The sequence below is a fragment of the Phaenicophaeus curvirostris genome, chromosome 5 (genome assembly GCF_032191515.1).
Source record: "Phaenicophaeus curvirostris isolate KB17595 chromosome 5, BPBGC_Pcur_1.0, whole genome shotgun sequence".
Lineage (NCBI taxonomy): Eukaryota > Metazoa > Chordata > Aves > Cuculiformes > Cuculidae > Phaenicophaeus > Phaenicophaeus curvirostris.
In genome coordinates this window covers 27,340,465-27,366,266 of record NC_091396.1, presented here as the reverse complement: position 1 = coordinate 27,366,266, position 25,802 = coordinate 27,340,465, and the positions used below count along the sequence as shown (strand labels likewise).

General features: G+C 39.0%; 1 protein-coding gene across 3 annotated transcripts in view; it reads left to right on the top strand.

Annotated features, from left to right (window-relative positions):
- The window catches only part of MGA (MAX dimerization protein MGA), a 55,706-nt gene that overhangs the window by 8,083 nt on the left and 21,821 nt on the right, over nt 1–25,802 (top strand). For 2 of the 3 annotated variants that reach the window (XM_069857986.1, XM_069857987.1), the window contains 15 exons: nt 1,149–2,082; nt 2,398–2,485; nt 2,626–2,721; nt 7,265–7,393; nt 9,024–9,122; nt 9,975–10,600; nt 11,200–11,554; nt 12,529–12,752; nt 13,623–13,763; nt 14,158–14,233; nt 15,653–16,173; nt 17,667–17,964; nt 19,657–20,316; nt 20,920–21,222; nt 22,625–24,321. In XM_069857986.1, coding sequence (XP_069714087.1) covers nt 1,149–2,082; nt 2,398–2,485; nt 2,626–2,721; nt 7,265–7,393; nt 9,024–9,122; nt 9,975–10,600; nt 11,200–11,554; nt 12,529–12,752; nt 13,623–13,763; nt 14,158–14,233; nt 15,653–16,173; nt 17,667–17,964; nt 19,657–20,316; nt 20,920–21,222; nt 22,625–24,321 — 6,247 coding nt within the window. The remainder of the gene's footprint in view (nt 1–1,148; nt 2,083–2,397; nt 2,486–2,625; nt 2,722–7,264; nt 7,394–9,023; nt 9,123–9,974; nt 10,601–11,199; nt 11,555–12,528; nt 12,753–13,622; nt 13,764–14,157; nt 14,234–15,652; nt 16,174–17,666; nt 17,965–19,656; nt 20,317–20,919; nt 21,223–22,624; nt 24,322–25,802) is intronic. The other variant, XM_069857988.1, reaches the window with a different exon arrangement.

Below are 25,802 nucleotides of genomic sequence, written 5' to 3'. Positions count from 1 at the left end.
CTTTTGTCCTTAGTCTGTACAAGGTGGAAGCAGCTTCTTGTTCCTCATCTTCCCTCCCTCAGTTGCAGCCAGGGGTTTAACTAAGCATAGTCATTCTTTAAAGGAAGATGGGTTGATAATAATAATAAAATACATGCAGACAATATATATAAAGCAATGTTCCCTTTATGTATAATGTATTGTGATTAAAATTATGTTGTTACGTTTGAAATTATGCTAGCATCAATTAACAAGAATTGTTATTTTAGTAACATAAGGTTAACAGTTTGAATAATAATTTAGCACAGATGTGTATAGTATCTTATGAAATAAATGTAAAGTGAGCATTGGAATGCTATCTGATACTCTTAGTAAATAAGTTCTGACTACTATTCTGTGAGATTCATTGTGGATATGAGTTTCTGGTTTCATATCTTAGCTGTTTCCTCTTATGATTGGGAGCTAGCTTCTGATGAGCTCAACGAAACTGCTGACTGCAATTTTTTGACTGATGTCTGTCCCTCAAAGAAGCCCATCATCAGAGTGTAACTGGCTGCACTGTTAGTCTTCGGTGTCTAATGCATGGTGTGTCAAATTCTAGTTAGGTTAATGCTCAGACTTAGTGAAAGATGAAACATAATTTAATAGGATGTTGACATCCTGTGTAACCATTTGGACAACAGTTGAATTTAGGAATTATCTGTATGTGGCTTTAGGATTCATTAACTAAAATTTTAGTTAAATCATGTAAGTTGAAGAACTCAGCTTCTTATTTGCAAGGGTAGTGGCTTCAGAATAGTGACTTAATGAGATACACAGCAAAGGAAGGCCACTTCTGAGCATTTAAATACAATAGCTTACCGTGAGTTCATGCTGAGTCTCAAATGGGAAAAAGTGCTAATATCACCCTGATATTACTAGGAAAGGAGATTATTCTGCTGCCTTCATATAAGAAGTTGGATTGTTTTTAACTGCGACAATTTTTTTAGTGCTTAATTCTGAAAATGTAAGCTTGTACACGACAACTTATTTGGCAGACTTGGGGCAGTTTGGAAGTCTTTTTACAATATGTGATCTAATATTGTGGGAGTTGATGGAATTTTGGAAAAGAAAGAGATTTGATAAAGACCTTGTGTTGTTTTGTTTTTGTCCCCTCCCTCCCATCCCAGTCCCATTGCTAGCAGTTACGAAAGCAGTTCCCGTGTGGCATCACCTTTGGACCCAAATGGACACTTTAATGTAGTCATTAAAGAGGAACCAGTAGATGACTATGACTATGGGTCAAATATTTGCACACAAGGAGTAAATGTGAAGCAGGAAAACACAGATGAAGAAACTGATGAGTATTCCAACACTGATGATGATGATGATCCTGTCGTACAAAAACACCTAATAAGGTGCAGTGAAACAGATGGAGTTGATGGAGAATTCAGATCTAGGAAGCGTGTGCTAACCAGTCCTTCAGGTGTTGCCAAAGCAAAAATGTTAAAACTGGATAGTGGGAAGATGCCTGTGGTGTATTTGGAACCTTGTGCAGTCACAAAGAGCACAGTGAAGATATCTGAGCTGCCACAGACCATGCTCTCCTCTTGCAAGAGGGAGAAATCCCCTTTGAGTGCAGTGCTGGATTCCTTGCCTGTGTGTTTTGAAAATCACAAAGGCTCTTGCTCTGGCACAGTTACTGTAACTGAGGAGATAGTTATGAAAAAACAATCTTCTGGGAGTAAAATGTCACAGAAATACCCTTCAATCAGAGAGGCCCAGTGGGCACTATCTAAATCACCTAATTTTAATCTCAGGGGCTCAGTAAGTTGTCACTTCTCAACTAAAGAGATCTGTGGAAGAAAAAGGCCTGGTGTACTGAAGAATCCATTGTCCATGAAAGGCTCTGGTAGCAATCAAAACTCCCTATCATCAGTTACAACTAAAAGAGGAAGGCCACGGAAACTGAAAATGTCGAAGGCTGGTCGACCACCTAAAGGTATAGGGAAAACTGTAATAACAAGTAAGAACACCACTGTGGGACCTGGGAATATCCTTCCAGATGTTAAGCCAGACCTTGAAGATGTTGATGGAGTCCTTTTTGTGTCCTTTGCATCAAAGGTAAAACCTATTTTGTGTAAAATTAAGAACATTTCCTAATGTCTTGTATTTATTTTCTTTTAAAGTAAGCTTTGAAATTTATGGCTTCTTCACAAATCTGTTGTTGTCTTGTCCCGATGTTAATGATAAGATTTTCTTGGTACTTAGCAATTTGGGGAGAAATAGCAGGGTCTAAAGTTCTGCATAAAAGAATGCATACTCATTTATTAAACAATTTCATAATTTGAATTATTTCAGTGGTATTTTGATGTGCCCTAGCTTGCACCAAAGTCAGTGTTTTAAGTTATGCTTATTCAAGGCTCTTTATGTATGTAGGAAGCTCTTGACATTCACACGGTTGATAGAACTGGAGGAGAAGAGTCGCAGAATCTTCAGGCTCCGTTGTTGACTACCAATGACCCAGGTACAGTGTTGTATTCTTTGTAAATGGCTGTTCCCTGCAATAAGGGAATTTGTAAGGGCATATTGGAAAACTAATAATTTAAGTAACTTTTTGCATGGGAAATGTTTTTCCCATGTCTGTCTTTTTATTTTTTTGAGTAGATTGTCAAGCAAGAATACAAGTCCTGGAAAAGGAATTGATGGAAGAGCTGAAGACCTTGAGGCATAAGCAAGTAATACATCCTAGCCTTCAGGAGGGTAAGTGGACAGTTGTATATTGTACTTAATCTCAATGAGTTGATGAATTCCTACTGGACTTGATACTGTGTATGCCCAATGCAGCTGGGATCTAATTTTGGTAATTTTTTTCCAAACACAGGAAAGTGTACAGGTGTGTACGTACAAATGTGAGAATGCAAAAGGAAATTTATGTGAAACTGAGTTTCCCTTTTGCCACTTGTGGCAATAAGAGAGAATCTGTGATGTTTGACCCAGTTGATTCTTGGAGGTTTTAGAAGTACTTCTGGCCAGCCAATGAAGATGTGTTAGTTTTCAGGCATTCATGTTGCAAACTAGAAGAGGTGGAGGAGGCAAAAAGATGAATCCTGAATTTCCAACAGCAAAGCAAGAGTTTGTATGTCATATGCCCCTCTCAGAAGATGCTGAGCCTTAAAACTCCAGGCAATGTTTGTTTTGTAATGAGCTAGTCCTTATAGAGAGCAGATGGAGTTGATATTACTCCTTCATAGAAAATAGCCATTTCCCGATAGTAGAGGAGCTAGAGATCCAGAAACGCTTAACTAAGACTGCATTTGCCCTGTTTGAGCCTGTATTTGAATGGCTGTAGATCCAGGTTTACTAGCCACATGAGAGGGCCAAGCAAGGTGCTTCCGTTATGGCTTGTAATCTTTCATTTATGTACGAGATTATCCTGAGGTCAGATGGAAGAAAAGCAAGGGTCAATACAGCAGAATTATATTGAGAACAGTCGTTATCTCCTGATGATGTTGAAAGTCTTCAGCAATAGTAGTCCTGACACTGATGGCATTAAGGTAGGCATCAGAGCAGATGAAGAAGAAATTCATCGAAATGGCAGTGTTGTACCTCATGTTGCTGATGTTCTGGCCCTGAATTTTTCACGCATAAAACTGTAATGCTGTAGGGGTGAGACTCCAAATACTGATCTTGACTCTGATACTAGAGTGTTTTGGGTCCTCAGAGAGCTTCTGCTGTGAAGAACCATGGATTATCTTGAATGGTTAATGCATGAGATATGATAAGAACTAGCTTATCATTTTTTAGTAACTGTTTAATGGAACGCCTTTGCATCTTGGAGGTGTTGAGCTCACATTCCTGTGTTCCACCATTGCCAAAAGATCATAAGAAGGGTAGTAGAGGGCTCTTAGAACTCTGTTTTGGTTGTGGTGGAAATGAAACAAGACCTATCTCCAGACAGGTTTTAGCTCGATGGTAAAGCATCAGCGTTGAAAGTTGTATCATGGATTTCTAAACGCAGTTTTCCACTCCCATGATTCCAGAAATAGGTGACCGTATTTCTAATGAACCCACTGGCCAACTTGCCCTCACAGGTCTGCGTGTGCTGTTGTATTTCAAAAATGGTGGCAAAATCCCTTTTGTGGTCAGCTGCTGGCAGTGCTAGTAAGCAAATGCTATGGCAACATTAAGGCTTCTTGGGATTATACTTCCTGCCTCCTAGATGTTATCTTTACCTACAAAAGTGTGATAAAACTATGGTATGTTGGCAACCGCAACAGTAGTGAGGGCTGTTTTACTCATGGGATGATCCTGCATCTGGGAACGTGTAAAACCCACATGCTTTTCCTCCAGCTTCTAAATTAGTGGTGAAATGTGTGGTATCTTCTGAAGGCTGGTGAGCAGTTCACAGATACTGCAAAATGGACAAGAAAAGTCAAGTGTCAGGCTAAGAAAAGGGAGATGTGAAGAATTTTTACTTTTTTGAAAGCTTGTGACTCGCATTTCCAGTGTTGGATGTTACTTGGTGAGCTTGTTGAATGGTGAAATTGTAGTTCAGCAATGAAGAGAATGACCCTCACCTGTCTAATTTTTAGAGGGAGAGGAAGTTAATGTGAAGACTGTTTGCATCAAGAACATTACTACAGAGAGGTACAGGTATAATTTGATCAAGTTGTGAAGTGAATTATGATTGGGTTGTTAGACTTCAGATGCTGCATGGGAACTGGAATCAGTTTATTCAAATTACTTTCACCTTCCAAAAAGTTACAGATCTGTTGCCTTCCATCGTAGACCTGAGGTCAGGGAACAAACACAGTGATGTCAATGGAGGGAGAGATTGTTGGGGGTTTTTTGTTGGTTTTTTTTTTCTCTCTTTGCATTATCAACAAGACATAAGAAGGTGACTGAGAAATGCCACTAGGACAAACTTAAGGACTATATCTTTTCCCTGACTTAGTGGTTCTAAGTAGCATCTTGCTACTTGATGCAGCCTCATTAGTCTGCTTGATTCTGGTGCTTGTTCTCCAAAGTTTTTTGGCTGCAAATCATGACTAATACCTCCTTGTTATCTACTACAGAACAGGCAGAGACATAGCAATATGGGAAGTGGACATAGCAATTTTTATTTAAATTCTGCTTTTGGTTTTAGATAATATAGTTGAGAAGCTAAAGTTTCTTTTTGAGAATCACTGAAGATGTGTTGGAGCTGTACCTGAATCTTGCAATTGTGACTGATTTGTGAAGTGAAGAAAATGGTGATTGAGGCTGTCTGTAGATCTTAAAGTCAGCAGGACTGCAGGAAGAAGATGCTTCAGAAGTAAAGGAATTCGACTTAAGCATGTTGAAAGGAAAGCTCCTGCTGGCATGCTATGGGATACCTCTTGTATCTGAGATAACTTGAATCCCTTATTCCTGAAAATCAAAAGCACTGTTGTCAGGCATCATATTTTGGATTTAGTAGTTGCATCTGATGGAGAAGAGGAAGTTGTGAAGTAGTTGATTCTTCATTTGCTTCTATTTGATTATGGCAACTGAAATTTAGCAATATTGGGGATGATCTTAATTAATAAACACTTTCAGGTGTGGTGATGTCTGTACTGTCATATACTTACTATTGCCATTTGTTCTCATTAAGCCATCTGTGTTCATTCCACGTTGCACTTGTCAACGTCATCATCTGGTTTTTGTCTGGGTGTTTTATACTTTGATGATTGTAAACTGAAATAATTGATTTTGTTTATGGGTGATGTTCTTATTTTTGTTTGAGTGCTAAACAAAGCTAGACTTGTTTTTGAAGGTGAACGAATAATTCAAATGGAGTGTCAAGTAAAAAAAAAAAATTTGTGCTCTTTCCAGTGTTTTAAAAAATGCGTTTGAAAAGAACTTGATAGCATCTTGACATTTGGCATTTGACCTAGTTTTGTACAAAACGCTGGATTGACTTGCTGCTCACTTTCCTTATGTAGGCTTGAAAATTATATTTTGCTAGACAGTCTTTGATAATGGTATCCATTTAAACCATGACATTTGTTCCATGCCGATTTTTTTTTTTTCAGGCTGGCAGTAATCAGATCACTGTCTTGCTACTTCTGAACATAAATGTGCAACTGCCAACACAAGGTTTCTACTGTATATGCAAATAATGCGTTGTGTCCTGAGCATTGTCAGGTCATACATTTTCAGATTCAAAACTCATACATTTAATATGTGAATGTCAGACTTTTTGGCAGCAGGAGCAACATTTCTATGTTTCTGTAGCCAAAAACAGAGACAGACGTTCTCAGCTTTAGACTGCAAGCTGAATGTGGTTGAGAACAATAATTTATTGAATTCAGTTTAACAATATTATCTGAAAAAGGTACTGAGTCAAGTTACTAGCTTCTTTTTTTCTTGGCATTTCTGTAGCTATATTCATTTTGGCATGGGCTATGATAGTTTTTGTGACCATGTAGAGTCTCTCAGTTTGAGTATTTTGAGGGAGTTGATCAAGGAAGATGTTACAGGTAGTTAAGTAATTGTGGTGGCATCAAGAGCATGGATCGCTTAGTTTCTTTATAGTAGATTTCCCCCCTGCTTTAAAAAAAAAAATCATTGCAAAGTGCTAGGCCTGGGAAAAAGACCAACCTTCTGAGATCTGGATCATTAGATGAACTAGTCCTGAGAGCACTGTGGAAACACAACTTGATTTATATCATAATTTCCATATACACACACACATACTCTTCTTCAGAATTAAAATGTCGTTTGTTCTTGTCTCTCTTATTGCTGGTTGAAACTGAAGGGTGTGTGGTGTGTGTTACTGCACAATAATGGCTTTCAGTAAAGAAGGAGCTATGTTAAGAACCACTGGCAGGATCGATAATTTAGGTAGTGATATGAAATATCACGTAGTCAGCTGAGTTGGGTTCAGGGAGTAGCTATAGCCTTCAAGGATATAAAGGATGCTGACTTCTACAATATCAAATAAAACCCATGAGAATTATTACAGTACTGGCACTTTGTTTAATAGATTTCTGTGGAAACTTCAGTAGTCATCAGGATATCTATGAAAAGTCATTAATTTTTTCCTTAATGTCTAATTCCCTATAACTCCTTGAAATACTCTTTAATACATACCTGCTACAAATCCAGCATACGTAACAGTTATGAGTCACTAAAGTTCTATTTCAGGTTTCTTAAAATGGTGAGTGAATGGTAGAAAAGCCTGTATATAACTTAAATGTGGGTTTTTTTGGTTAATTTCTTGACTGACTTTTTCCTAATACCTTGCTACACTGAGACGTTTACTGATACTTGCCTCTTCTAGTTGGACTGAAGTTGAATTCTGTGGACCCAACAATGAGCATTGACCTGAAATACTTGGGTGTACAGCTTCCTCTTTCCTACTCAAATTACTCTTTGTGGAACTATCCAGGAACCAATCCCAACTCTCCAGGTGGGTAGAATATGAATTTGCTGAAATCTCAAGTATTGTATTTTTATTATCAATGTTCAGAAGAAGGGAACAGCCACTTAGTTGAACCTGGTATCTTGCACCAGGGGAGGTTTAGATTGGTCATTAGGCAATATTTTTTCACCACAAGGGTTATCAAGTACTGGAACTGGCTGCCCAGGGAAGTGGTTGAGTCACCGTCCATGGAGGTGTTTTAAAGATGGGTGGATGAAGTGCTTAGGGGTATAATTTGGTAGTGGATAGGTACAGTTGGCCTTGATGATCTCAAAGGTGTTTTCCAGCCTAGTGATTCTGTGATTCTATTTTTAAAGATATTGAAGCAGTATTAAAGTGACAAAATGTGACAACTTCCTTAAGTCATTATGTGGTTACTGTCCAAGGAGTCCTGAGTAATTCTGGCCAGATTGTCTTTGGCCCTTCCCTTTTGTGGTGGTTGTGATCCAGTAATAGTATCTGTCCAGTTTATTTTGTACTGGCATGTGTTGTCTATTGGAACTAGGTTTTCTAAATCCTAAATATACACAATAACTAATCTCAAATTCCTCAGAGAGAGCTTGAGCCATATGCATTACTTTGATGCTGCTCACATGCAAAACAAAAATTTATGTTTCATAGAGCTGAACTTCCGAGGAGACACCACTTAGGAGCTAACCTGTAACTTCATGGGAATTATTTATTACAAAAGTGATGGCTAATTGTGCTTCTATAAACTTATTTAGTGTCAAAAAAAATGTGTTTCACATTATATTGTGACTGTGATTTTAGTCCTGTTGGTAGATAATGTTTTTAATAATAAACTAGTTGGGCAAGTATAGAGGTACTTCTTTCTCCTGCTTTCCTACATTAATATTCTGATTACTGTGCCTTTCTTAATTTGCTTTAGGAAGCTGGTAGAGATAGACATTGTATCTTAGCTTTGTTTACAGTGCAAAAGAGGCAGATTAAATTCAGAAGACCTCAGTCAGCTCAGTGTCAAATGCAATTATTTCTAGCCTAGCAATATGTTAAATAGCCACACAGATCCCCATTAGTTTGTTGGGTTTTTTTTTTTAGCTCCCAGAGCTGATGGATAACTTGACAGGGATGTCACTGTTTGCCTTTTGTGATTGTTCCCTGTCTCTACTTCTAATTGATACTCAAGCTGAATTTGATGAAACAGCAAATGTTAAATGAAGTTTCTGCAGGTCTTATAAAAGTTGTTGGGTCAAGTAAGGGGAAAGACTCAAATTACTTTCCTCATTGTGAGGGGCGGTAGTGTCAGCTCAGGACCTGTCTGTTCCATTTTAGCCCAGTAAGTAGCTGATTTGCCTGTTCAGGTTTTGGAGTTAATGGCTTGCACCATTGCTAAAGCGACTAAAACTAGAAATCCAGAAGACATCTTTTGTATGAGATAGCAGATGCATGGCTATACAGCAGAACTCTAAAGGGAGCTTGGCTTTGTTAAGTATTATGTTAATTTAAGAAACAAACCAAACTAAAAATCAAGTCTCTTATTCAGTCTTTCAATTTACTGTTGTTCATTTGTCCCTGAAAAGGAATAAACAGAGTTCACTAGGACATTGATACAATCAAGCTTGACTCATAAACTGAGGCTAGCTTTCTTCTTTTCCAGATACTGGATTTCCTTTTGTTTCCAGGACAGGAAAGACAAATGATATCACAAAAATTAAAGGCTGGCGAGGGAAGCTTCATGGTGCTTCTAGAAATGAAGGTAAAAAAACTAAGCCAAAAAAAGAGATAAGTGTACCTGTTTCCAACAGTGGCCTTTTTCCTGGCCTTCCATGGATCTTGCAATTTGGTAATCACGTGTGTCTTAAAGAGAGATTTATTTTTTTGTATTGAAAGTGTCACAATTAAAGATTTTTTTGGTACTACTTCCATGGTCAGAATGGAGGTTTATGAAGGAAGAGAAACTTACTCTGAGTAAGATAAAAATACATCTATTGTATTTTACGCAGAAGGCTTGAGTGAAGATTAAAGCTGTTACAGTTTTGGTTTTGCCCATCAGTTTTGAGTTTACTTGGAAGTATGGTAGTTCCAGAATTCCATTGCCCCAGGGATTCTAACGAACTACAGTAATTTTCATTTATACAAGTGTATTTTTGACTCCGTTTAGAGTAGATATTCCTTACATAGTAGTTTAGCTCTGCCTCAAGGAGAAATGGGTATTTGGTAACTTGCCAATTTAAACTTTAAATTTAGATTAAATGTTTATATTGTACTTTCATACCATGTTATATTGGGGTATTCCAGATGTATTGTGGTGTGCCGGGTAGGCTAAATGTTAAGGACAAACAGAGTAAGTTGCATGGAAGCTCTGACTGGGGAAAGTTTAATGGTTTTTTTTTTGAATAAATACACGTGTAAAATATCCGCGAGAACAGTTGTTCAGATAGCTGGTTGTGTTTCAGAGTTGATTACATTTGGTGTGCCTGTGTTGTACTCTTTTAAGAATTGTATATATATTTCTAGAGAGGATTTTACCTCTTCTGTATTGTTTCATTATTATAAGATTTGTCAGTATGTTTTCCCGGTAACTAGTTCAAGTGCTCTATTTATTTAGGTGGCAGTTCAGAGGGTTCCTTGAAGAATCGCTCAGCATTCTGTAGTGACAAGCTGGATGAATACCTGGAAAATGAAGGGAAATTGATGGAAACAAGTATGGGGTTCTCTCCTAGCACTCCCACTTCTCCTGTGGTGTATCAGCTTCCCACTAAGAGCACCAGCTATGTGCGAACGCTTGACAGTGTTTTAAAGAAGCAGTCCGCCATAATTCCATCAACATCTTATACATTCAAGCCTGTTCCTCCGTCATCTACCTCTAGGAAGACAAAGACTCAAACCAGACAGACATCTACAAACAGCAGAATAAAATCGTCTTACAAGCCTATACTGCCTTCACCTTTTTCTGGAAAGCAGAAACAGAACTCTTCAGCATCAGGGGAAAAGGCTGCTAAGTCTGTCTCAAATAGTTTCATGGTTCCATCTCTGGATGAAAATGTTCCAAAACAGATTAGTTTGCGCCAGGCACCACCACAACAACAACAAGCAGCTCGTCCACCGGGTTTGTCTAAATCTCAAGTGAAGTTAATGGACTTGGAAGACTGTGCTCTCTGGGATGGCAAACCGCGGACCTATATTACGGAAGAACGAGCAGACATCTCTCTGGCAACGCTGCTTACAGCTCAGGTAGATCTGTAGTATTTTCTTTTCTTTCTGTATTGCTGCTTTTCCAAATTGGGGCACTTTTTGGTGTTTGATATAGATGCAGAAAATAAGCTGCTGAGTAGCATGACAGCTCATGATGTCTGTGGTGCAGTCTTCACAGTGAAAATTGAAAAGTGATGACTTAGCAGAATTTGAAAAAAATCATTGTAATAATAGCGTGTTGATATAAATCAATTTTAGTTACCTCAAATTTTGACTGTAAAAGTCTGATTAATACAACTGCTATTTGATAACTGCATTTCCTTACTATTTGTCGCTTTTTCAGTTGAACTAAGTGCCAACAAATCTTAGCCATGTAACTTGGTAGTCACCTAGTAACCTCTTCTGCTTTCTTCATATCTTATTTGTTGCCAAAATGATTTAACTGTCTCAAATCTCCTCTGAGACTTCAAATGCGAACTCCCCTCTGTTCTGATTTTTTATTATAGATGACAAATTCTCATATGTAAACCATGTAGTTGGAGGGATTATTCTTAATGAATTTTGAGTAGAAATTTTGCCTATACTCAATTTAATCTTACTAATATTTGAAGCGTGTACTTCTTTAAAACTTTTCTTAGGCTTCTCTCAAGAACAAACCTATCCACAAAATAATAAGACGACGAGCACCTCCTTGCAATAATGATTTCTGTCGGCTGGGTTGCATATGTGCCAGTCTAGCATTGGAGAAACGTCAGCCTACCCACTGCCGCAGGCCAGACTGTATGTTTGGTTGTACTTGCTTGAAGAGAAGAGTGTTGCTGGTGAAGGGAGGCTCAAAACATAAGAAAATAATGAAAAAGGCTGTACGTGGAAATCTTGCGTTCTGTGGAACACAAGAACATCAAGAGGATGAAGATGTGGAAGAAGAGGGTAACGGGGAGGAAGATGAGCCGAAGCAGAAAGATAAGAAGAAGAGAAAAAGGATGGAATACAGTGAGTATTGCTGTGCAAAAGTGACTACTCGCAGCTTTGCCAAAACCACATATCTTGGTGGGCCTTGTTATCAGGACGTAGTAGTGATGCCATTTCTAAATCCAGAAATTGGGAGTAAATTCCAGAGGATCTCTACAGCATCTGCTTTTGTATAGCTGACTAGGAGGAAAGAACCTTTTCCTTTTTTTTTTTTTCTTTTTTTAACTCTTACTTGTCTAAGTTTTTTTATTGTGATCAAATAGCTGGAGTTTCTTTGTGATAATTTAAGCTCTTGCTCAACTCTCTGGATATCTTTAAAGACTAAGGATGTGATACAGAATCGTAGTTTGGATTGGAATTACTGCTATCACTGCTGGTAATCTTAACCGTGATGGTGCTGTGTTGTTTCCCTTTTACCTAGTGAGTATCTAGAGCTGTATTTTTAATTGCTGTATATAGTGCATAGTTCACTGATGGTAGTGATGTACAGTAGTTTCAGATCTGGCCTGAGGGATGCTTAGAAAGCCAAATGTTAGAAATTGACCATTAATTTCAGTTTCTGGCTAGTAGTACTTTTAGCAATAGCTAAAAATGAATATAGTGTTATCTGGTGTTCCACTCAACTTAATTATTCCGTACAGCCATGGTATAGAGTCTGGTTTTTTGGGAGTGTTTTGTAGTTTTTAAGTATACATTATCAATGAAGGTCATGAATTCTTCAGTGTTTTTCTGTATCTGCTATTACAGTACAGGTGAGAAGCAATGATTAGCGTAGAACCATTTTTATTTTATTTTCCTCTTTCTGGTGGACAAATCTCAATCCCTTTTGGCTAGAATTTGAGACAAGAAAAACAATCAGTAGTATTTTCTGGCAGCATGAACGGGTGATTCCTGCATGGCCATGCCTTGGGCTCAGCCAAAATTTCTGTTACTGCTGTGTTAGATGGTGCTACATTAATAAGTAAGTTGCTTTGGTTTTACCTCTTTTTTTTCAGCTATCTGTGACTTGGAGCCGGAACAACCTGTTAGGAATTGTCCATTGTGGGTGAAAGTAGAAGGTGAAGTAGATCCAGAGCCAACTTACATCCCAACACCATCTGTTATTGAACCAGTTAAATCTGCAGTACCACCCAGTCCTGAAGTCTTGGTTCCTAGTAAGCATAGATCTTCCAGTGGGATGAAACCAGGCAGAGTGTATACTCCTAAACCAAATCCGGTGGTAAGAAAGAAAAAGAAATGTGTTTGCTTTTCTTTGTATTGAAAACTAAAACGAACAATAGCAAAGGTGTCTGTGCTAGGTCATTTTAGATGAAATTTGAGATTAAAGCTTAAGATTGACTGCCTGTAGGTATGTTGAAAAGTTAGAATGAATTGACTATATATAAATCTTGAGCTGTGTCCCTTTTCTGTTGAGAATTTACTGTAGCCATATGCAGATGGTGAAGGCTGTTGGTGAATCATAATCAGCTTCATTTAAAAAATGCACTAATATCTGCTATTTCTCGCAAAATGATTACTTGTCATGTAATGTTTGTATGAGTTATTAGCTGCGTAATCTAGACTATCTAATTAATGACGTACTTGCAAAAAAAGAATAAAAAATAATTCGGATACCAACACAGTGTTCACTGTTGTTCTGGACTGCTTCTTTTATACTTGTTTGAGGTTTTGCGGCCAGTGTTGGAAGAATCGGCCTTTGCTTCTCTGCTCACCTTAGTATCTAACAAAAACAACAACAGCAGTAGAGGAGGAACAGCAGTAGACTTGAGTCTAGTTATGAACTAACATACCAGGGTCGCTATTTAACGTATACCAGATGATGTTAAACAATGTATGACGCTTAGGACCTGTTTCCCCACTTAGAGTGTCTGGATGGGTTTTGATTTTAGGGGTCATGGTCGTGGTCTATATCCTCCTTGCCCTGAATATGAAATATGAAATCTGGAAGCAAGACATAGGCTGGGCTGTGTGATACCAAGAGGGCAGATTGAGCTTTAAATGCTAGACCTTTCTTTTGATATTTACTATTGAAGTGTTGTTTGAAAGCTGAACTGTTACACAACTCCAACAAGTCTCTTTGTTTTGGTAGATTCGAGAAGAGGACAAGGATCCTGTGTATTTGTACTTTGAAAGTATGATGACTTGTGCAAGGGTCCGGGCATATGAATGCAGGAGAGAGGAGAAAAAGCAACAAAAAGACAAAAGTGATTCACAGACTCCTAGCATAAAGGTAGAAGTTAAACTGTAACTAGCATGTGAAAATACTGAAGTAATGTTTTCACCAGAAACTCCTATGCAACATGAGTGCTTGACTTAGATTTCATGGCAATAGGGCTGTGAAGCCTGAAGCCTCTCTGCTTACTCAGCAGTCTGGTAAACTTGCCTTAGTAAATAGCAATTGTCTGTGGAAGTTCCTGGCTGCCAGTGTGCATTATCATTTAAGGCCTATCTTCATTCTTAAAAGAGCTATTCTAAGCTGAAATTTGTAACGTCATCAAAGTTAGCGTATGTTTTGTGATTCGGGATGACATTATGATGAATTAGTTAAATTTTGTGATGTGATTTTTCTAGCATGTAAAAGAGATACACAGGTTGAATATTTTTCTTGAATTTCTTTCCACCAGCAAGAGCCTGAAACAGAGCTTCAGTCTCCTCAGAAAGCACCATGTGAGATAGACAAAGACACTGATAAATCAGGAGGTAAGAGCTGAGTCTTGAGTGTAAATCAACACCTTGGTAGTTCCACATTTTTATGGGGCTTTTTTGTTTTGGCTTAATTTTTTAAAACAAGTTTGAGCTATTGATGAAAGAAAAGTCCGTTTGCTGGGGGAGTTACTGTGGTTGTCAATAAAAATCTTACATGTTTACAGTTCCCTGTTTTCTGAAGCGGTTGTGTTTTTGTAACACTGGAGATAGAGCAGGCTAAATACCCAGTACTTGCTGTTGCTCTAAATACCCAGTACTTGCTGTTGCTCTAAGGTTAAAATGGCCATGATTAACGTATCTTGCTCAGCGATAAAAGAGAATACTGCACAGCAAACTTGTCTTCAAGAGTGAAAATCAGATACTTGGGAAGGAATGGAGATCACTGGTTTGGCTTTGTCTGGGTTGGGTTTTTTTGTGTTGGGTTTTTTCCCTTACTATTGCTTTGTACTTGCTGACGAATTAATATTATATCCACATGCTGCTGTGAGGGTGGGATCCTTGTGTTCTCCGCTTAGACCTATACGGGACAAGGAAGTGCCTATACATTATTTAGAGTTGCTTAATATTGAATTCTTCTAGTTCAAATTGAAAGTTTTGCTACATTATATATACTGGGTTTGAGTTTATAATTCATAAGAAGTAGACGACATCTGTGTTCTTCTTCAGTCTGAAGGAGCCCAAATCATGTTATGAGCTTTAAAAAGAGACATATATTAGAGGCATTTTGTCATCCGCTAATGAAATATAGCTGCCCTCTGAGCTGAGTTTTTTCACTGCCCAACATATACAACAGCAACTCTACATTTAAGAACAGGAATGAAAGTAATGCAACTAAATGAAAATGCTGGTGAATTGGTAGGTGAAATTAAAATGGCCAGGACACAGAGCTTAACATCCTTACAGTTTTGCAAAAAGTGGTGTTCGATCTCTAATGACAAGAAAAGGTCATGCTTCTGTTATACATCTTCTGCAAAAGAAAGTTCTGCTAGCGGAGTGTTCGCTACTTATCCTGTTACAGGACACTAGTGCTTTTCTGTCTCTTAAGAGAAAAGTGCCATCTTTTGAATAACCAGCGATGCTTTGGTTTTGCCTGCATGTTGGTGTTGCCTGGAGATCTTTCATTCATGTACTGAAGCAACCCAACGTTGTTTAGCTTGTGGTGGTGCAATGGGATACAACCTGAGGTGGTATGGCTGCAGGGAATGAACTGTGAGATATAGTTACGTTAGTTTTGTAGTGAGCTTTTGCATCCTTATGAGGCCCTGCAAGGGGAAGTGATGCTTTCAATAGTTCTTTCACTTGTTGCCCTGCAGCTGAGACAAGGGTGGAGGTGTGGGCAGAATAAAACTGTTTGAATATCCAGGTGACTACAATGCCATAGTATTGCAGAAACCTATTTCAATTCTTTCTCAGAGAAAAGCTGGTGGTCTTCCCGTAGTGAGGAGGACTCTTCCTCCACCACCTATGTTCATCACACCACTCCAGGTGAACCAACCAAACTTATCGAGATTATCTCTGACTGCAACTGGGAGGAAGATCACAATAAGATCTTGAGCATCTTATCACAGCATATCAACAGTAACGTGCCACAATGCCTCAAAGTGGGTAGCTTCCTTATTGAATTTGCTTCGCAACACAAGGCCCAGGATGAGAACCACCCTCCTGCCTACTCCTCCAGAGTGAAAATTTCAGTGCCGTCCTACCAGGTCAAGGACGAGAAGCCTGAGATACCCGTCTTGGAGATTCCTGATAGCGGAGTGCCATCATGCAAAACCCCAGAAAATCTAAAGTTCTTGCGGGCAGACACATTGGACAACCTGCAGGAGAAGTTGCATGGGGGCAAAGGCATGCCTTTTTATGCAGGGATTTCCCCTGCAGGAAAGTTGGTTGTCTACAAACGCAAAGCTAATATGAGCCCCTCAGGCTTGATTCAGGTGGGTCCCTCTGCCTTTACTGTGGAGATTAGATCCAGTTTCATCCAGTATCCCAGAGCTCCTTGAAGGGGAGAACACTCTTTAGTTTATCTATCTAGTCTTTTGCCTGTCCAGACAAGGATTCTTAGTATCTGGTGGCATTCCTGCCTCTCCATAAGCTTGTCCTTTTCAAGATTGACTCAATAACAGGAAACCTGATTTGAAGTCTGAAATGTGATGGTTTAGCTTGTCCTTTTGGCCATTTGCATCTTGGTGGCCCGAGTACAGAATCTCTTTCAAGATCTTCGTGATGCTTTGGAAAACTCCATGCAGATGCATTTAACAGATCATATTTCTAAATGAATGGCTGTTAGTAGCCATAAAAAGAACATTTTCTAAGTGTACACTGGGACAAAACTTTTAAAATGAAACTGTAAACATTAACTTGCCTATTTTGCTACAGCTTATTATCGATCATCCCTAATAGCCTGCCTCGTCTTTGCAGAATATCTGTTTTTCAAGAGATTTCATAATCCTAAATTCAAAGTGAGCAGCAGTTTCATGTTGCGAGCTTGGTTTTATCAGTTAGTGGTAGGAACTGTAAGGCTAGGATGAAGGTCTTCTTCAATCAAAGGTATTTGTGGTTGTATTCAACACCACTTCCGGGGAAGCCGTACGAGCTAGAAAATGAGGGTAAAACTTTTTTTTTCATGGCACTTTGCAGATATGGTGCCCTCACAAAGAGAATGTAACACAGAATAAAAAGGTACTGGGAGATTTCCTATTTCTAATGAAAATTGATCATTAAAGAGAGTCAAGACCTTACTTAGTACTGTGTGTTACCTGTATTTTGGCTGTTAGAAGATGTTCTCGAACAATATGAAAGTAAGATGGAACACTACCAAAAGTCCCTACTGACCACTAGGTATAAAGCCTAACATTCAGAAAGATGTTTGTTTCTTCTCTCCCATACAGTCAGTTACAACTCTGAATTTGAACTTAGTCAACTCGTAACACCTTAATTAGGGTATTGAATGACAGTGCAGATAAGAAAAAAAGCTGATAAAACTTTTACAAGCTCTTTATACAGTTTTGTCCCAATGTACATGACATAAGTGTATTCTTTCTTCTGTGATGCTAGGTGTTAATTAGACTTGAGAATGTTATCAGAAATTGTCCTCGAATTTGGAAACCCATTTTTATTCAGAACTATAGATAACTGAAGGACAGGAAAAATAAATGCTATCTTCATTCTGTCCAATTTCAGTGATTTTACATGCTCCTTTAGGCTCTGGGGTTTTATATGAGACTCTGAGTAGCATCTAAAATCTGTGTTACAAAGATGTAACAGAGTTGTTTGAAGTTCTCCTGGACAGTAAGAAAATTAGGAGTTCCCATTATGAATTGCAGTGTTTTTGAAAAGGACATTTGGAAGTCCCATGGAATGAAGCGCCTCTCCAGAGATGGTGAATTAGCACTCTTTTCACCAAATTTCCATTTTCCACTTTTTTCAGGTTAATGATAAAAGGTATCCTCAGGCCAAACTGCTTTTGGGACAGATGGGGGCATTACACCCTGCCAATCGGCTAGCAGCTTATATCACAGGCAGGCTGCGACCCACAGTACTTGATATCTCAACCCTCAGTACTATGAGCTCCAAGGTAGCATCCAGTGCTAAAGCAGCTGCTTCTGGGACACCATCAGTCCAGGTGCCCACAACATCAACTCCCAAAACTGCATCTTCCACCAGCACTGCTTCAACCCCCACTGTGACGACTCTGAAAACCCATGTCCCAGCACAGAGACAGATAGGTAGGTTGGAACTTATTACTGTGTTTTAAATTGCGTGAAGCTGAAGTAAAAAGCGAGTGTACAGCGTTGCTGTTGATTTCTGTGCAACAGTGCATGCTGCCTTTGGCTGCATTGCCCACCTAAACTGCCTCTGCAATAAATAACCTCCTTAAAGCAGGAAGTTTTATTTTGACTGCAGAATAAGATTACAGATGTTGTCTATTAGTTATTTTATTAAGAGAATTAGAACGTATTTTCAAGAGACAAGGAAGAGTGGATAGAGATGCACTGAACGTTAAGCTTTTTGTTTGAGAGTTTCCTTACTATTCATTGTTCTTCATCAAACATCTGTTTAACTGAAAAGGATCGCTGTACTCTGTGTTTCTTCACTGTTGGCTTTTCTGATGATATGGCAGTTATAATTGGTGTTCTTGTGAACAGCAAATACGTGTGAAGCAAGAGTTAAAGACAGGATGGTCCAAATCTGGATTAGTGAAACATCAGATGTGCAGCCAATAACCACACTGGCCTGTAATCTCATTGGATTTCACAAGCTAAACAGGGTTGGACTTAGTCAACTCTGAGTAAAAACAGCAATGTGTCGGAAGAAGCATGCACTTGTATCTGAGGTGGTACTGAAGTGGTTACCCCAGCATGGCAAGAGAGGAAGTTGCTTTTCTCTACTACATTTTGCATTAGGTTTGTTGTTTTTGTTTTTGTTTTTTTTTTAAAAAGTAAAAAATTCAGTGCCCATCCAGATGTTCCCACACGTTAATTAAAGATGTGAAGAGGCTTTGCAAGAGGGAAGGATGTTACCTGTGTCCTGGCAAAACTTTAATTTCTGATTGATTGATTGTTTTGTTCCTTTCTACCTAAATTTTCATTGCCATTTAAATGGGTGTGCTATTTTTCTTGTCCTGCAATAAACCTTATTGTATTGTGCGTTTCTGCACTATTAAAGTGCTGGCTGCATTTCATTGATGGCTGAACTGGTGGATTGCATATATGATTTAAGTGTTCCGGCCAATTCTGGGTCAAAGATACTGTATCCATAAATAACTACAATATTTAAGTTGGGCTTGTTCCATAATCTTTGCTGTTGAAACTCATCTGTAGGCTGTGGGAGGAATACAGATTCAATATTCTGATTCTTTGGAAAGCAAGGGATGAGTGAAAGTATCTTCCTGGTAGCAGTTACTTCTCATTGGTTAAATTTGTTCCATCCAGTCCTCGGTTGCACAAATATCACTGCACTGAGAGGCACATACAGCAAGTTCTATCTCCCTCCTATCCCCTCCCTCATGGCTGTGTAAGGTGTGGATACAGTAGAAGAGGGTTGAAAACCAAGAAGTAGTTAACACGGGAAGATCACGCAAGCTGTTCCAGGAAGAGGTTTAGAAAATAGTTTCAGCCCATTATTTCACGTAGGTGTTTGTTCTCCTGTACTGTAATTAGAATTGTCTGTTTAATGATAAAGAACAACCCCTCAAGATCTGAGGGGTGGCCAGGAAGAAGTGCAACACGAAGCTATAGAGGTGGGATAAAGTAGACGTATTTCTAATATGTAAAGCATGCTCAGGGCTACCATAAAGGTTTCAATTTAATTACAAGGTGCAAAGAAAATGGAGGCTCAGAGAAATTATAATTGTAGCACCTTGTGAAAGGCAAAGAGGAAATCTATTAAAATTTTGACCTGCAAGTTTTTATTTGCAGCTCCTCGACCTTCACCTGGTGGCGTGTTCACACAGTTTGTGATGAATAAAGCTGGAGCTCTACAGCAGAAGATTCCTGGAGTGAGCACACGCCAGGCTTTGTCAAGTCCACAGAAGTTTAGTATCAAGCCTATGTCGATAGTGGTTGTCGCTCCCGTGGTTCCCTCAAGGCCGTGTCCAACTCAAGGCACAGTCTCTCCTGGGGTCACTACAGCCACCACTACTTCTCCGGTTACTGTGGAAAGTGTCAATGTGGCAGGATCTACCATGACCAGTCCTAGCCAAACGAGAGCTAATGAACCTGCCTGCTCTTCTCCTGCAACTACAGTCGCGACTGCTCCTGCCGCACCTGGGATCAACACCTGTTCTGCTCCCTCATCCACTACTTCTACTCCCACTCCCTCATCCGCTACTCCTACTGACACTGTGAACGCAACAAAAGCAACAGGGATTGTTGCACCAGTAACAACCACGTCATTCCCTAGAACTGTAGTAACACCACCAACTGTTACTTGTCCTGTTGTCACAACATCTGCTTCTACAATGGTACTAACAACAGCAACAATTACCTCTGTGGTGACCACACCAACTTCCTCTGCTGGCACTGTTCCGATTATACTGCCGGGAGTAAATTCAGGTCCTTCACTGAATCCAAAAACAGGTAAGGCTTAGGTGCTATGGGCTATTACTGCAAACAGTTCCTTTTTTTCATTCTGACTTCTTCATAGCTAGAATACAGCCTGCAACTGCAGAACCCAATTTAAATATAGATTCACTTGCCTCACCCTTCTTTCCGAAATAGGATAAGAAGTGTAATCTCAAGTGGCTTGTTTTGTTCCAATCTGAGCTAGTAGAGGAGGAAAAAAATGTGGCAATCTGGTCAGTGACTGCTATGAAATGAGTTGGAAGTCTTGCATCATTTGTTGTCCCATAGAAATGTATAGCACGATTATTGCTGTGACTGCTAGATTTTCACAGTTGGTACGGAGTATAGGTAGGTATGGGATTATTCTCTCATTATTTACATGAAAGCCTTCTGAGTACTGGTAGAGAAATATCGATAGAACTGCATGAAAAAGGCTGTTTTGACCTCATTGGTTCTATGTGTGTTCTGTGAATAAAAAGGAAAAAAAATGCTTTCAAACTAAATTTAAAGAGATCCAGTTGTTCCCCAGATATTTATGCTTGTTTTTATTAAACGTAATGCCTGATCTGTAGGCTGTTCTCTCAAGCTGATTTTTATGTAACTTTTTAAATGTTTCAGAAGATGCGACTGCACAAGCTGTAAGTCAGTCTCCCCAGAAGATGTCTCCTGGAACAGATAAACGTGTAGGACCTCGGTTGTTGCTGATTCCAGTGCATCAGACATCTCCTGCTTTGCGACCACTAAACAATACCACGCCGCTTGCTCAGAGGCAGAGGATGATCCTTCAGCCTCTCAGGAGCCCTGGTGGTGTGAACCTATTTAGACATCCTAATGGGCAAATAATTCAGCTTGTCCCTCTGCAGCAGGTTCGAGCTGCAGGTGCCCAGCCCAGTGTGCAGCCAGTGATGCTCCACAATCCAGGTAGGAAGTCCAGTGTTTCTTTCTTGACTGACCAATATATTATCCAGAAATTAACAATGTAATAAATGTCCTTGTGATGCTCCTCTCCCCTGCTGGAAGTAATTGAGCAGACTTTTAATTTGGTGCTGCATGAGTAGTTGAAGAATGTAGTGTAAATAATTACTCAGGTGTAATACAACTTAAATACCACACATCAGAAAGACAGAAACTGTGGTTAATAGATAAGTCACCAAAATCTGGGAGTTCTGTGCAGCAAGTGAAAGGATCTGTGTGTATGGCAAAGGAGCCATGCCCATTGTACTGTTGTAACTTAAAATAAATTCTATTGTTCTGGCAATTAAAAGATAATTCTTGTTGGAGATTCTCCTAAAAAGAATGAGCTGTTACCTGAGTCACATTGAGTGTGGTGCTCTATTTTTGTTTGGTTTGCAGGTTGTTAGGCTTTTACAGCAGATATTCAGTTCAAATATTATATCACAGTACAAATTGCTGGGTTTTTTCCTCCTATGAGTGTGATAAGAAAAATGTTTGTTTTTTCAGCTGTTTCTCTAATGCATAGTTGAAGACAGGGCTGGAAGAGTTAAGAGATTGCAGATATCTTGCAGGCAGTAGGTAGGATACTTGTTGAGTATACTGTTGAATATTTCTAAATAAAACATGTTTAGAAACAAAATATACTTTAAATGCATGTTTACTTTGCAGTAGAATTTTTCTTCTCCCTTTATAAAGAAGCATCTTGAGGACAGGGAGGCAGAATGGTATTGAAAAGAAAGAGGTGAGAGCACAAACTGTGGGCAGGAGAGAAAATTGTCCTGTGCTTTAGTAGAGGTTTGAGTATGGGATTGTAGAAAGAATCAAAGTTCATTGAATTCCTTTCTGGTTTGAGGCTTTGACCGTACAAGAGAAACTAGTTCCCAAGTAGTGGTATTTTTCCTGTTTCACTGAGTTCTGAAATGCTGCAGAAGGAGAGTTGATTAAGGTGAAAAAGATTGTGTTGTAATCTGGTCTTGTTTTTCTGAAGAAAAGGGATTTTTTAATTTAATGTTCTTTTTATCTGTCTTTTAAAAGAAATTTCCTGTCTTCCATTAAATGGGAAAGAGGAAAATGCAGAGAATTTTAGCTAAATGCAATGCCTTTTTTGATTAAAAAGCTTAATGCTAGAACTTTCCATTGCGTTTGAAGTAGCTACCTCATGTGTTTTATTGCGGTGTTCTATATAAAAATTCAACAGTTTATACATCTTTATGCGGTACCAGATCTTTTGCTGAGAACTTGTGGTCAAGTACCTGATTACACTGTGATCCTTGGGAATGCTGCCTACTTCTAGTATGGCATCAAATACTAAAACTAAAAGGAAAAATTCTTTGAGGAAGTGTTAGTTGATGTTCTGTTTTCCTTACAGGATCTGTTGTAGGAATCCGATTACCTGCTCCATCTAAGCCTCCCGAGTCTCCAGTGTCTCCTACTTCCTCGATCTCTTCCACTTCTCCTGCCACAAATTCAGCTGTAAAAACTCCAGTACCCAAGTTATCCCCTACATCTAACCTAGCCACTCAAGCATCTTCTCTTCTTCCTTCAGTAACAAGTTTTGTGTCTCAGCCAGGCACTGTGACTCTGAGAATCTCTCCTCCCGCTGCTAGCAGCGTGACAAATCAAATGGCCTCTGAGTCTAAAATAACCTGCAGCTCAGGTGGTCTGCCAGCTACCAATGCTAATCTCGTACCTTTACAATCCAGTAGTTTTGCTTTACTTCAGCTCCCAGGACAGAAGACTGTGCCAAACTCCATTCTTCACCATTTTGCATCTCTTCAGATGAAGAAGGATTACAGGAAAATATGCAAAAAAGAGGACTTGGGTGCTGCTCAGCAGAAAGAGAATGGGAAGATGAAATGTTCAGATGATATTGGGGTAACTGAGTCTGAGGTCACACTGTCAGACAGGAAACAAGAAGAAAATGAGTTGTTGGTTGACCAGCCAAGTAAAGTTGAAGAGTCGGCATCTGGCACAGTTGCACCTGGTACAAATTTCACTGCATTAGAGGTGATGGAGAAGGACTCAAAGATGCTAGAGAGTTCTTGTGATGATAGCTCCTCTTCTCAGCATGATATTTCCACAGATGTCATATCATCTGACCATTCATACATCAGTGAGAAGCTAAATGATGAGGAGGAAAAAGGAGCCTCTGAGGAAAAAGAGAATTCTGTTGGTTCTGCAACTGTAGTGGAGGCTGTGCCAACTAACTCTGAAACTGCTTGTGTGTCATCAGATCAGTCTCTGGATGCTCCTTTGGATAATGCACATCCACAGAGTCCCAAGAATCAGGAGAGTGCACAGCTGAAGAGCCATGGGAAGGAACAGATACATGCTGAACAGGAAGAGAAATCATTAAAGGAGGAGGAAGGAGATGTGCAGATACAGGTGAAGGAGAACAATGGGGCAAGTTCTGGGCAGTCACAGAGTCAACAAAATCAAGTTATAGAGCTGGAGAATGAGAAAGAACAGAGTGGGACTGAACTGTCTCTGAACAAACAAGAATGCCAGGGTGATGCTGTGCTGTCAGATGTGGAAAGGAAGGAGCAAAAGGGCTCTACAGAAGCAAAAGTCATGAGAGAGAGAAAAGGATGTATGTCTGAAATAAGTTCTGCAAAAGAGCAGGATAATGCTTCAGGAGAAAAGCATACAGTCGATATCAAGGAAGGCAAAGCAAATATAGCTTGGCAGGAAGGCAGTAACAATGAAGAACAAGATGGTTTTGATTCTCAGGAAGAAATGAAAACAGGTCATGATATTGTAACACATGTCAACAGTTCCTGGAGTAAAATATCTAGCATTGTACCTGCTTTAGAAAATAAAAGTGAGATGGATAGCAAAGCTGATACATCTGAGAAAAGTGACTTCTTGACACCAGAACAGGAAACCAGGCATCACAAAAAGGGTTGCATGTCCAATGTTGGTACAACTGCTGATGATACGGAAGAGGAGGAAGAGGAAGATGAGGAGGAGGATGAAGAGGATGAAAAAACTGATGATTCTGCTGATGAGATGCTAGACGGTGCTTCTGACTTCCCAAGTGAAGAGGAAGTAGATGTTGAAAAAGTGGTAAGCATTTAACAATTTAAGAAGGGAAGTTGATGATGATGATTACCGCTACTACTGTTATTTTAAACTGACCAACTAACCTGTTACAACACGTGGATTTGAAAAAGACAGTATGATGTTTGTGTTCTTGATTTCAATTTCTTCATAAAAATCTAGGTCAGGGCTCCAAGGAGAAATGTCTTTTGTTACTTAGTTGCATATTTTTTATATAGGTAGCATTGTAGCGGCCTTTCAGAAATTCATTTTCAGATAATGGGAATATATGGAGCAAGCTGTCATAGAACCATTGTGTGTTGTCTGTTATGACTCTAGTTGTCCTTGTCATGGCCTTTCTCCAGTATTTACTCTACTCTTAGTTCCTTGTAATGTGACTTAATGATTGTAAAATGTTGTAGCTCATCTACTATTTCTGTCATTCTAAGCTGTTTCCTTTTCACTGATTTTTGTAGCCCTTAGTTAACATTTATTCCTGGAAGGAATGTTTCAATCTCTTTTTAAATTCCTTGTGAAATTTAGTAATAAATGTAAATAGTTTGTGAAAGCTGTCATTCCATATTCAGTAGAAGAGACATTGCTCTTTTGTGGAATAAGGCTAAGCTATTGTGGTTAGCATAATTAAGATAATAATAAATTTTACTGCTCATAGGATTTCCACCAAGTTTCACCCAAAAATTAGAAGAAAGCAATCCTGCCTGTAACTGCTTGAAGTACTGTTTATGTATCAGTATGTGACTTAAGAAACAGCGCATTGTTGCTTTAAAATGTATGAAGTTGCAGTTTTGTGAGTCAGTCCAATAGACATAAGAAATAAGGTGGTGGTTTCTTGGAATGAGAAAAGTGGAATGAGGAAGGTTAAACTAGAGAAGACTTGAACGAACAAATTAACAAAAGGACAGGTTATGTTAGTGTCCTCAGGGATTTGAAAGTACATAGGTCTTTTAGCCCTCCTGTGTTAATTTAGTCCTCTCAAAGTTGAAAACCAAATTAGATATGTTTTTTCCTTCTGACCATATCCAGAATAACTCAAGTCAGGAACTCTGGCTTTTAGAGTATCTTCTTAACTTCCAAAAACAATGACTAATAAGTTCATATTCCAGCTCACTAGAATAAGGCAAGGTGAGAATACATCTCATCTGCATGAAGGTGAGAAAACTGAAAGGAGATGTAATTTTTGGAAGTTCTTTCAAGCTGAAAACTGAGCTTGAGTTGGATAGTTACAATTTGATAACTCTCTTATCCTTTAATAACTTCAGCAGAGTTGTCATCAAGTTTTGAGAACCACAGATAATTCATGCCTGATGCCCAGTAACCTTTCCTGACAAGGTAGTCTTAGGGATCTGTTGGTAAGCCAACAGGTTGTATAATCTCTAGGTCAGAGAATAGTCTATTTTCAGAGCTGATGTTTAAAGATTAATTTTAATTTATCCTGCAACAAAAGGATGACAAAAAGAAAAAATAATGATTGGAGATCATAAGAAATG